Source organism: Ceratotherium simum, chromosome 33 (assembly GCF_057802395.1).
Source record: "Ceratotherium simum simum isolate JZ-2026a chromosome 33, ASM5780239v1, whole genome shotgun sequence".
Classification (NCBI taxonomy): domain Eukaryota; kingdom Metazoa; phylum Chordata; class Mammalia; order Perissodactyla; family Rhinocerotidae; genus Ceratotherium; species Ceratotherium simum.
The window spans coordinates 1,522,058-1,534,734 of record NC_141932.1 but is presented as its reverse complement, the minus strand read 5'-3'; the positions used below and the strand labels follow the sequence as shown (position 1 = coordinate 1,534,734).

Genomic DNA, 12,677 nt, shown 5'->3' with positions numbered 1-12,677 from the left:
TGGGAAATCTCTACCTTCCTCTTAATTTTGCTATGTTCCTAAAACTGTACTAAAAAATAGTCTTTAAATGGAAACACAAAAAATGTAAATACGAAACAAAACAAAACATTGGACTGAGGGTTAGGAAGACTTACTAACTAGCTATGGAAGTCATTTCCCCTTTCTGGGCCCTAGTTAACTTCCTGGGTCTCATGACATTTAAGGCTTTTTCCTATTCCAACTTTCTATGGTTAATGTTAATTGTTTGTTTCTATTTTACAGCTACCAAGGGCCCTCTGAACATTTGTAGGATTTTGTATATCATATTAAATAAAACAAAATAATATGGCCACACACAATAGTAATATCTATTAAAATCAAGACTAAAAAAGGGGCCAGCCCGGTGGCGCAAGGGGTTATGTGCGCACTCTCTGCTTCGGCGGCCCAGGGTTCACAGGTTCGGATCCCACGCACGTACTGATGCACCACTTGTCATGCCATGCTGTGACAGCGTCCCATATAAAGTAGAGGAAGATGGGCACAGATGTTAGCTCAGGGCCAATCTTCCTCAGCAAAAAAAGAGGAGGATCCACATCAGATGTTAGCTCAGGGCTGATCTTCCCCACAAAAAGAAAAAAGATAAAGATTAGGAAGTGGTAAGTTTTGACTATTTGTTTTCTAAACTGCTTAATTCACACATAATTGTTTTAAACTGCTCATACTTCAAATATACATTTTGATATTTACATTGGAGTATTGAAACTAAAAGTTTCCTCCTGCCCTTTTAAATTTATCCTTCTTACCCATATGAAATGACTCATAACAGGACATACTCTACCCTTTGTAATGGCTATTTTCAAATGTATCGAAAAGAGAAAAGACCGTTAGGAAGTTGTTTGTCAGTATTTATCAGTTTATGGTTGTTCTTGTTTCATCTATCCCCAGGCACTTAGTGGTTGATTTTATTTATAATCCCAGACATCAGGTCGTTTCACACATAACCCCTTCAGAATGTTTCTAAATGTAAAGGCTCTTATCTAACTCCAATAACTTTCTCAGATAAAAGCAAAATATTTAAAATATGATAAATTGTTGTAAGTGCTGAATTTTGTCAGTTGTAGTCGTTATTTAATGCAGATTCATTGCAATCTGGATGCAAAATTTATCCTCAGGCAATTATTAGGCATGTCTTGCATGTCTTTTAACGTATATGTACCACTTCTTATTTCTTAATTTTTCTTCACTTGACGTTGCTAAACCATTTGTCCATTAGATTTTGCCACAATCCAGATTTGGCTTGTTGATTCTTCATACTGTTTAACATGCTCACCCTTCTGTCATATTTCTTGTACACTAGCTATGCTCAACATCATGACACATCAGTGAAACGCCTCTAAAGCAACAGTGAGATACTGCTACACATTCACTAAAAGGATCAAAGTTTTAAAAAACTAACTACAGCCACTTAGCAAGAATATGGAAGAACTGGAAATCTCACACACTGCTGGTAGGAATACAAAAGGGAACAACCACTTTAGACGATAACTTGGTGTTTCTTAAGTTATATATTCACCTACATTCTGACTCAGGTATTGCACTTCAAAGTACTAAAACAAAAGAAAAGAATCATACCAATATGAAGAATGCATCCAACTTCTGCAGTTTTATTTGCAATAGTCCAAATTGGAAATAATTAAAACTACCCATAAATAAATAAATCATGGTATATTGACAGAACATCCTATCCTTCTCAACTACATAAAAAGAATGAACTACTCATATAAGCACTATTGACAAATTTCAAAATAAACATCACATGAGGGTACCCAAGGAAAAAAAAAAACTAAACACTTTATGATTTCAATCACATAAAATTCTAGAAAATGCAAACTAACCTATTGTAATGGAAAGCAAATCAGTGGCTGCCTGGAAAACAAAGACATTAAAGGACACAAGGTAAACATAGGAGTGATGGAAAAGTTTTTATTTTTATCATCATGATTGTTTGATGGTTTCATGAGTTTATATGAATGTCAAATTTATCAAATTGTATAGTTTAAATATGGACAGCTTACTGCATATCATTTATACCTATTAAAACTTTAACAATATGGTTCAAACTAAAAGTCTGGATTTCCTGCTCTTTAGAAAATCAGGTTTGGTAACCATACTGACTCCACTGTCTCTCTCTCTCCACGAGAGGGGCACTTGCCCCACTGGCAGCAAAAATAGGTGAGCCATGAAGGCTGTTTCCACCTCATTCAACAGGAATACCAGCTGGGTCACACAACCACACGCTGGACTAAAAGATCTCCCTTTCTCTTTTCTTGTTCGCCTGCCTCTGAGGCAATGGCCTTAAATGAACAGCCCAGAGAGGCCACAGGAATCCATAAAACCTTTAGATTATTTTCTCTGACAAGGCCCTCAGTGACAAGACACACAGTTCTGGACATCCTGAGAATTTCTCTACCTGCTCATCCCCTTCACAGCCATAGTGACCAAACACTATATAGATAACCTTTTAAATGAGGTTATCTGTTGCAGTCTCCTGCACCCTTTATTAATCCAGTGTTTCTGTAACAATTCTCATTCCCCTGGTCCCTATAATCCTAACACCAGTGATGTTACCCTATAGAATTCAGGACATCAGGGCACATGGCTCTGCTGCAGGACCTGGGGAAGAGATGTCCCTCAGCAGTGCTGAGCACGATGCAATGTCCCCTGTGAACAAGAGAACAAGTTCATGTTGTTCTCAGAAGCACTGAAGGTTGTCACAACAACCAACTGTCCCCTCCTTGGGTTGAACTCTGAACCTACAAAATATCATGGCATTCAAGTTACAAATTAGGACCACAGAGCCCTACAGTTTTTCCTTGAAGGTTCTGAGCAACAACGCAAATGAGGCCAAAATGGGAGAGATTTATTCTGCCATCATACTGTCCTCTCGGAGGCATACAAAGTTTGGGATCTCAACCAAAGATGTTCACCCTTCATTTTAGCAAACCCAGTTAACTTCAAACCACCCCATACAGTGAACAGAACCCCCAAGATTAATGGTAGCTGAAACAATAAGATCTTTATTATCATACAAACAAGAGCAATGGGAGGCAGACTGTTCCCGGGTTGGTGATTTAGAGGCTGGAAAATTCCATCGCTAGAGTCTCATGAGACCAATAATATCCTGAAAAACGCAGTCCATCTTTCCAAATCACCAAGAGTCCTCTAGGCCAAAATGGGGTAAGGTCTATGCCCTAACTCATCAGAGGAGGAAAAAATGGGGAAAAAGTGCCCAGGCTACTCATGAATCGTCCCACAAATGGGAGAACGCTGGGGTTTACTTCCCTGAACACACTGAGATAGATAAATGTTGCCCACTGTGGGCACCTGCCAGGTGGTAAAGGTGAAATGGCCTCTGCTACAGAACTGGCAGTGACATAAATCTGGCGATGGCCCTGGGCAGGTTAAAAAGTACAATGCAGCTCCCACATACCTGGAATTTATGTGGATGTCTGGCTGTATGAGGTTCAATACACGCAAACGGCACCTTCATAACGGCTCTCCTCCAGTGTTGTTGCACTGAACAAAGAAATAGTATATACCTGCACATTTACAGTATCTCTCTCGTTTGAAATTTGTGGTACCCAATGAGGTAAGTCCTTTGGCTGAAGGTTTTTTCACAACACTTATAAGGCCTTACCCTACTTTGAAGTCTCCGGAGTGTAATGAGGTTAGATTTTGGTTAAATGATTTCTCACATTCGCCACACTCATAAGGCCATCACCCAATGTGACATGTTTTAGGAGCCTGGAATTGTAGGTAAATAACTCCCCACATTCAAATACTCATAAAGCCCTTCTCCAGTGTGAACACTACTGGTCACTGAAGTTGGAGCTACAGCTAAATGATTTCCCAAATTCACTGCACTGATTAAGCCTTTCTCCAGTGTGAACTCTTCGATGTTTAATAAGGCCAGAGCTGTCACTAAAAGATTTCCCACATTCGCTGCACTCATAAGGCCTTTCTCCAGTGTGAACTCTCCTGTGTTTAACAAGGCTGGAGTTTTGAGTAAAGGATTTCCCACATTCATTGCACGCATAAGGCCTTGATCCAGTGTGAACTCTCTGGTGTTTTAAGAGACTGGAGCTGTAAGTAAAGAATTTCCCACATTCACTGCACTCATAAGGCCTTTCTCCAGTGTGAACTCTCCGATGCTGAAGAAGCGCAGAGCTTTGGCTAAACGACTTCCCACATTCGCTACATTTATAAGGCCTTTCTCCACTATGAACTCTACGGTGTTCAATGAGGCTGGAGTTTTGAGTAAAGGATTTTCCACATTCACTGCACTCATAGGGCCTTGATCCAGAGTGAACTCTCTGGTGTTTAATGAGACTAGAGTGGTAGGTAAAGAATTTCCCACATTCACTACACTCATAAGGCCTTTCTCCAGTGTGAACACTCCGGTGCTGAAGGAGTGCAGAGCTTTCGCTAAAGGATTTCCCACATTCACTACACTCGTATGGCCTTTCTCCAGTGTGAATTCTCCGATGTTTAATGAGGTTGGACTTGTTGCTAAATAATTTCCCACATTCATCACACTCATGAGGCCTAGCTCCAGTGTGAACTCTCCGGTGCTGAATGAGGCTAGAGCTTTGCCTAAAAGATTTCCCACACTCCCCACACTCATAAGGCTTTTCCCCAGTATGAACTCTCCAATGGTCACTGAGACTGTAGCTCTTGCTAAAAGATTTCCCACATTCACTGCACATGTAGCTTCTTTCTCTAGTGAGGACTCTCTGGGACTGAAAAAGTGTACGTTTGCAATCGAAGTCTTTCGTGCATTTTCCAGAGTTGTATTGAGTGTTTCCCCCATGAAAGGCTGCTCCACATTCACTTCTCCTGTTTGACTCCTCCCTGGTGTGCGTGGCCTGATGCTGGAGAAATCTCGAGCCGGCCACGACGTCCCTCACAACCTCCTCACAGGATAAGGGCTTCCCTGACACACAGGATTTGCAGTCCTTCACAAGTGAGGCTCTGCCCTTGTTGCTTCTTAAGCGTGTCTCTCCAGTGTACTGCTTTTGGTGCTGCAGTTTTGCATGCAAACACAATTGTTTCTCACATGCCCGAATTCTGTAAATCTTCTGCCCACAATGTGTTCCCTGGTGCTCAGTCAAGTGGAAGATGTCTCTCAAGTCTGGGCCACATATCTCGCAAGGATGGGCCTTCCAGGGAGACACACTTGCCTTGGGAGTCCTGACCTGTGACACACTTTGTACAGAAATGCTCTGCTTGGCAGGTGCCTCCTCATTCTCTGCTACATGCCAACAACCTGAAAGCAAGAAAGCCTGGTGAAGCGCATGTTGACTTTGGTGGGAACGGGCAGCTACTGCACAAGTGTGTGTCTAAATAACCCAGAAACCAGTCCATGGGATTGTTTGCAGGATAAAGGAGTTGGTTCAGCTTGAAGATGGGGCTACTTAGCAGTACTGGGCTATAAAGAGGACAGAATGAGAGAAGATTCATGAAGTGAAGAACACAACCATGAGGCATGACACAGAGACGAAAGACAGGGTCTACAATTCACTCCTCTGCAAACAACTTTCCAAAGAAGCTTGTCTGTTGGTGACACATGAACGCTGTACAGAAGGGTGTGTCAAAACCCAGGAAAATACAACTATAACAGGGCAGCTGGTGCTCAAGAACTGTGTAAGGACATGTGCACACCTCATGACACAATACATAGGGGCCAATGTGGAAAGCACTGCAGATGGAGTGGTGAGAAAAACAGGTGAGACATGGAGCCCAGAAATGTGAGGTTAACTCCAGGCTGCAAGTAAGACTAGAAATGACAAGTAATAGAGTTAACAAATTGGCAAAGCATCAAGAAAGGGGAAGGAAAGATAGAAATCAAATGTGGCCACTGGCATCAAAATACTAGTCAAACAGAATAGGTTTCTGCTCTGAGGTGAACACATGTCCTCTTCCAGGGCCACTCCACAGGGCCAGGCTCCCTCTGAGCCATCTTGCCATGGATGGATTCATGTACATCCTGGGAAACACTGTGGGCTCTCCAACCCAACCGCACTCCCTCTATGAGCAAATACATGGCACCTTGATGATATAAATAGAGGAAAAGACAGGACAGATGAGCAGCCAACACTAGTCCAGAACAACTCAGCACATGATAGCCCACAACAAAGAAAACTAAACATTACACAGAGAACTTTGGAAGAGGGTCTTGCAAGAGCAGCCCATGGTCCAGGTAAGTAGCGACTATGTCAGTGATGGCAATTCCTGGCACAGGCAGGCATGAGGAAATGTCAGCTTGGGGAAGGAAGGAGACCTGGGACACACAGGTGCCTTGCATCTGGACAGAGTAACACAGTCAGGGAGAAGGCAAGCAGGTGGGATCCATTAGGGTGACTGCAGGACTCCTGACCCTGCATCCTTCCCTACAAGTCAGCAGGGAAGCTGGTGTTGGGTCTGCTCAAGAAAGGAAAGAGCAGTGCACACACCTCAGCCTTACTAACCAAGCACCTACCGAGGAAACTGAGGAAGGAAGCAGTGCCCTTGGTCCTGTGTGAGAAGGACAGAGCTGCCCTGAGGAAGAGGGAAGGGCAGAGCCTACCTCAGGGCACAAGGGTAGGTGTGAGGGCCTTACCCAAGGAGGTTATAAGTGCCAAGTTCTTCAGCATCACATCCTGGTACAGGCGTCTCTGAGCCTCATCAAGGAGACTCCATTCCTCTGAAGAGAAGTACACAGCCACGTCCTCAAAGGTCACACTGCCCTGGCATTATGGGGACAGATGAAACCATAAAAAGCCCCTCTCCAGAGAACGCACAATCCCTTCCCCCATCCATCTACCCCATGCCTACCCTCCTCCCAATCTCCCCAACTCAGAGGAGAAACCAGGTCCTAGTGCCATGGGTGCTACTGCGCTATAGTCTCCTCATGGGCTCACTGATCACAGGGTCCAGCCACCAGTAAGAAAAGGTAGGTGGACAAGTAGATGTCTAAGTTGTGGACCTGGCATGGAGGGATCTACCCACTCATGCCAGGCTATCGTGCTGGTGTGGCCAAGGTCACATAAGTCTCAATACCAGGACCCTGGGGTCATCAGGCATACTCCCTCTCCAAGTACACCTAATTCTTGAGACTGGATCCCACAGCCACAAATCTATGGTCACCACCACCTCAATGTCCCACACCACAGGGATCTCTGGCCTCCCCACGTTACTTGTGTTTTAATCACCTCCTCTTCACCCCACTGCTGAGGGTGGGATTCCCACCTTAGGGTTATGGGGATGGCCAAACACATGACACCTGACCCTGGACAGACGAGACAGACAGCAGTTTATTAATCACATATATTTACAAGCCTGAGAAGAGAGAAAGGCACACTCTACACAGGGCCACAGGGGGGTTGCACTCTGAGAAACAGTGACCAACCAGTAGGTTGCAAGCTTTATAGGATCAAGAGGATGGAGTACCTCCTGGTTCCTGTAAGAAGATGTGATTGGCTTGTCTGCACAACTCCTTGGGCTGGCAGGGAACTGAAACCCATATAGACGACCATGCACTCAGGCCATGTGAGGCCCCCCACCTTTCATCAGATGTCAAGGCAAGCACATGATACTGGGTCTTAATTTGAGGACTTACACTACATGGGTGACAGCATCCAGAGTATGCTTGGCAAATTCAAACAGCATCCAATACTACCCTAAACCTACCATGCGTTCCATGAGCACTGGCAGCCCAAATTCCTTCTAGAAGACCACCCTGCCTGGCTCCATTCCCTTCCTCAGACTTAGCCACACAGAATCACATGTGAAGCTCAGATACCCACGGCCCTCTTCCACTCCTGTGCTGCACTTGATGTTCCCTCAGCAGTCATAACTTTCCTCTGTCCACCTAACCATCATTCAAAGCCCAGCCTCACTAGTGGCCCACCCCAGGCCTAGTGACTCTCACAGGTGACTACATCTGCAGGTCACAGATGACTTTATCCTCCAAGCTGAATAAAACACTCCAGGCCCCACCAAAGTCCTCACAAAATCCTGGCGGAGTTCACCGAGTGGTGAATAAACACCAGCTCAGGCCTGAGTGCCATCTTGCCTTAATTACTCCTAAGCTTCTGCATCCATCTCACGTCTGCTCTTCTGGAAACCCTGGCCACCTGCCAGACTATCCTGTCCCTGACACACTCTCCCTTCATGGCCACTTACCTCCCTCACTTGTTTGTGAAGTCCAATGCCATCACCCAGATACACAAACAAGTCCTGAATCCCTAACCTCCCCCTCTTCCCAGCACCCTAATAGCTTTACCACCATAACGAGAAAATTGCTCCTCCTAGTGTGATCCACAGCTTATTCACCTTGACATTTTAGAAGCCTCCATCCTCAACCCTTCCGCGGATTTCCAGACCTGTGTGTTTCGCTGCTCACTCAATGCCTCCACTTAGTGCTCTCAGAAACATTTCAGAAGGTCCTGATAGCTCCTGTGAATATCACTCCTATTACCAACTTTCTCATTTCAATTCACGAAGCTTCCATTCCCAAAGCTACTAAGAAAAAAACCCTAGCAACATAGCTGAATCCTGTTTCACTCCCTCATGGTCCACATTAAAAAATAAAGTTGTCACTTTTTAAAACACACATCCAGAATTCAATCACATCCCCTAAACCATGACTTCTGGTCCATTAACCCTCAAGTGGATTATGGCAGCAGGCTCCACCCTGATTTTCCTCTTCCCTCAACCCCATAGTCTATAGTCATACTACAGCCAGAGGGAGCCTATTAAGACCTTAGCAAAATCACTTCCCTCCTGTGACCCACACATCTCATTACCGCCAGAAAAAACACCCAGCTTCTCAGGCATTCATTCCGTCCTGACTCCCGTCCCCCTGCTCTTTCTACCCAATTGAAAGAAAAAAGATCTGTAGTTTCCTGAACACTTCCAGCTCAGTTTCAACTCAGGCATGGGCACACTGTGCTACCAGTTCCTGGGATAACCTTCCATACCTGTTTACACTGGTTACGAGAAATGAAAACACTTTCATATGACTCCTGGCACGGGCTGGGGGTTTCTCCAGGATCTCCACTTCAGAGGGAAAACGGGAATGGCACTTAAGAGTCCCGGGATACAATAATCCAGAGAAATGTGGGTGAGGGTCAGGGCCAGTGAGAAAAAGGGACACCCTCCTGTCGGCTGGGTTGGTTCCATGAGCGTTTCCGCAGCCGTGAGCAGTGTGGGAAAAGGTAGACCCTAGAGGCATGCGTCCACGGTGGTGTTCGATGGGCTCAGGCCTCCATGGACCCTTCCCTGACCCTGAAGACTAGGCCTCAGCCCGCCGTTTAACCTCGTGCCTCAGGGCTCAGTATGACCCCTTAGCAGGTATCCCTCCGCCTGGGTCCCTCCCCCACACCCGTCACCCCAGCTCTCAGAAACAGGCCGCACGAGCGCCTCCCCGTCCCGGACACCGGGGCCTGGGCTGCAGGCCCGTGAGCGACGCCGCACTCAGGATCTAGGGCTGGGCTGGGCTGAGGGCGGGAGGGCGCGGAGCACGAGCACTGACCTGAGCCGGCTCCCTCCGCGCGGCCGCCGCCATCGGACTCTGGGGGCGGAGCGGGGCCGGGAGCGGCGGGAAAGGAGGGGACGCGGGGACAGCGGTCCCTGTCCCGGCCCTGGCGCGGGTCCCCCGGGCGGCGTCGCCGAGCCTCAGAACCGCTCTGTGCAGCGGGGACAGCGCCTCCTCTCGCACCTTCTCGGTCCCGTCACCTCTACCCCGACCCAGAGCTTCGGAGTCTTTTACCGGCTGAACAAAACCGCCAGCATCTAACATGGCCGCCTTGAGGTAAAAGGCCGGAAGTCCCGCCCCGACTTTTTGGCCGTACGCGGATCCTCTTTTCTAAGCTCTAATTTGATAGTGATGCTGTCGCTCGACTCCGAGCATTCTGGGTAATGTAGTCCCCACAGATCCACAGACTTCGAGTAAGGGGTTTTTTTCCCTCTTTTCCCCGGCACTAAGTGGGGCGTTGGGAAATGGCATATCCAGGGAGGCTTTGCACCTCTTTAAAGGGATCGTAATCATATTCGTGCAGAAGGCTCCTGCAGTTGATAATCTAGCTGTTTGGAGACATTATTTCAGACAGTGAAGCTCAGCATGCTCCCAGAGGCTACAAATATTACTTCAGATGCTTCCAAAGGCTACAAATCCAAATAAACATATAATTCCATAGAGTCATTCAGACACAAAATGTGTCCACTGTTAGTGGAAGCTAATAAACATTATCTTATTTCATTCAAATGAATGCACTCTGAAGCATTAAAGTCAGTTTGTCAACCTATTATGTTTGGTCAGAGACAAGAGAGAAAATACCCCAGACTGTGCCATCTGAAGGAAAATAGAGGAAGAATGTTGGGCCACGCTGAAGCAGGAGTACAAAGATAGATTGGACAAAGAGTCTCACCTTTACTAAACTTTAGTCAGGCTCCTCTAATCTTTTTTGACTAGGCCCAGTTCTTGGGCCTTGTCCTGTAGAGCAAGAATCCTGCTAAGTTGGTTTAGTGAGAATTTCCCATCCTCAGTATCTGATCACCACTGATACCTGCCTGATCAAATTTCCTCATCCATCACCATCACACAGGTGATATCTGATCATGCTGACCTGCCTTCAGCAAAAATCTTTTAGATCAGTTTGGGAAGAATTTCCCTGCTCTCTTAGTAATTTTCCATGCACTCACCCCCACCCCCCTTAGCTGTAAATCCCAACTGTTTAAAAAAAATTGGAGTTGAGTCCAATATCTCTTGCCTACTGCAAAACCCCATTATCTCTACACCTATGGTAATGGTCCTGAGTAAAAGTCTGCCTTACTGTTTAATGTGTCTGAATAATTCTTATTTAACAGATCTGTCTGTGGTTCCCAAAGAAAACCTCTCTCCTGTCTGTGCAATCAATTATTCTGTCCAATTCATTGAGCAACACTTTAATCCATTTAATATCTCTTACTTGATATCCTGACATACATTCAGTTCCTTTTAGGACTCTAACATCAGTGTCAAAAAGAGAACAATGAGAAAAATGCTATTTTGGTATGGTGCAATGGCTGCAGTGCTCAAAGTTGGAGCATGTATGCAAAGGGTGCTCTCAACCTGGAGATAGTGGGAGTATCTTAAATTCATGATTTCATTGCTAGGAAGTGATTATCATTTCTCTTGGGATGAAGGGACTGTTTTGCATGAAGCAATGATGTTATCTCAGAAAAACATTGTAAAACGCAAATTACAAAGAGCTGTTAACAATTCTATGTAGTGATTCACAGGTGGTGGCAGAAATAGCTCTGGTGAAACACCAGTGGAAGATGACAAAGGGTAAGACCTCTGAGAAGTTTTAGCAGTGATGTCTGTGAACAGATAGAATTAAGCTGAGCATGTGACTAGAAGGGTCACTGAAAGTTTTGTCTCCAAAATGTGATTCTTCTTCATTCTTGAAAAATTTGAGCAATACTGGCATAGAAGGAGGGGACATTTAGAGTAGCCAGAATTGTAAAAATATACAAGGAAACTGAGATGTCATGTTTATTCTCTGGTCTCACTAATGATCAATGAACAAATATTAGGTTTTAGGACTTATTGTGGGTGCATGAGAGACACTGGGTCATAAGAGAGACAAAGATCCCTGCACCCATGGGACTTACCTGGTGTTCAAGGAAGAAAGACCAGAAACAGAAAAGAATACTCAATTATACAGTATGTTAGAATGTGGCAGACAAAGTGGAAGAAGACAGGGTGAGTGTCCTGAGAGGGGTAGTATGGAATATAACATTACACCGCACAGTAAGGGGGCTCCTTGATAAGAGGAGAAAACCCTTGAAGTTGGTGAGGGATGAGCCTTGTGGGTATTTTTGCAATAACTTTTGGGCAGAAGCAGCAGGTGACTGGGTCGTTCAGTGGGTGGAGGCTTCACAGGTCTCCTCAGCAGTGGAGGGCCTGGGACACCAGCCCAGTCAGCCATTCCTCTGCTTTGCTCACTGCAGACACACTCATGGCATACGGGTGAGAAATCTTGGCTCTGCCTCTCAGAGGCTGCACATCTCCACTGTGGTGGACTGGGGCCTGAACCCAGGCAGCCTCATCTTTCCTAGAATCTGATTTTCAGAGTTTGATCCCTGGACCTTACCCAGCAGTGTCCCCTGGTGACTCATTAGAAATGCACATTCTCAATCCTGAATCCAGACGTACTGAATCAGGCACTCTGTGGATAAGGCCCAAGAATCGTGTTTTAACAAGCTTCCAAGTGATTCTGATACATGTTCAAGAAATTTCCATCCTTCTGCTCTGTATTCTGTAGAAACGTGTACCTGCATTTCTTGCAATTAATAGCTGTTCTGTCTAAATCTGTAGGATTTTTTTAACATTTTTATTTTTATTTTTTAATTATTATTTTTTTTTTTAGTGAGGAAGATCAGCCCTGAGCTAACATCCATGCTAATCCTCCTCTTTTTGCTAAGGAAGACCGGCTCTGAGCTAACATCTATTGCCAATGTGCCTCGTTTTTTTTTCCCCAAAGCCCCGGTAGACAGTTGTATGTCATAGTTGCACATCCTTCTAGTTGCTGTATGTGGGACTCGGCCTCCCCATGGCTGGACAAGTGGTGTGTCGGTGTGCGCCTGGGATCCGAACCCAGGCCGCCAGTAGC

General features: G+C 45.5%; 1 protein-coding gene across 1 annotated transcript; it reads right to left on the bottom strand.

Annotated features, from left to right (window-relative positions):
- Positions 1–1,623: 1,623 nt before the first annotated feature.
- On the bottom strand, positions 1,624–9,695 carry LOC101403174 (uncharacterized). The gene is made up of 3 exons (XM_004439121.3): positions 9,554–9,695; positions 6,638–6,764; positions 1,624–5,305 (listed from the first exon to the last, which is right to left on the bottom strand). The coding sequence occupies exons 1-3, from the start codon at positions 9,584–9,586 to the stop codon at positions 3,849–3,851; spliced, it is 1,617 nt and encodes a 538-aa protein (XP_004439178.1). The 5' UTR covers positions 9,587–9,695; the 3' UTR covers positions 1,624–3,848.
- Positions 9,696–12,677: the final 2,982 nt, after the last annotated feature.

Bases quoted from the DNA above. Each gene is read 5' to 3' on its own strand.
- LOC101403174 (XM_004439121.3), bottom strand. From the start codon at position 9,586: ATGGCGGCGGCCGCGCGGAGGGAGCCGGCTCAG. The intron at 6,765-9,553 runs GTCAGTGCTCGT...CCATAATGCCAG, and splicing joins CGCGGAGGGAGCCGGCTCAG to GGCAGTGTGACCTTTGAGGA. The intron at 5,306-6,637 runs GTAAGGCCCTCA...TCTTGCTTTCAG, and splicing joins GGCACTTATAACCTCCTTGG to GTTGTTGGCATGTAGCAGAG.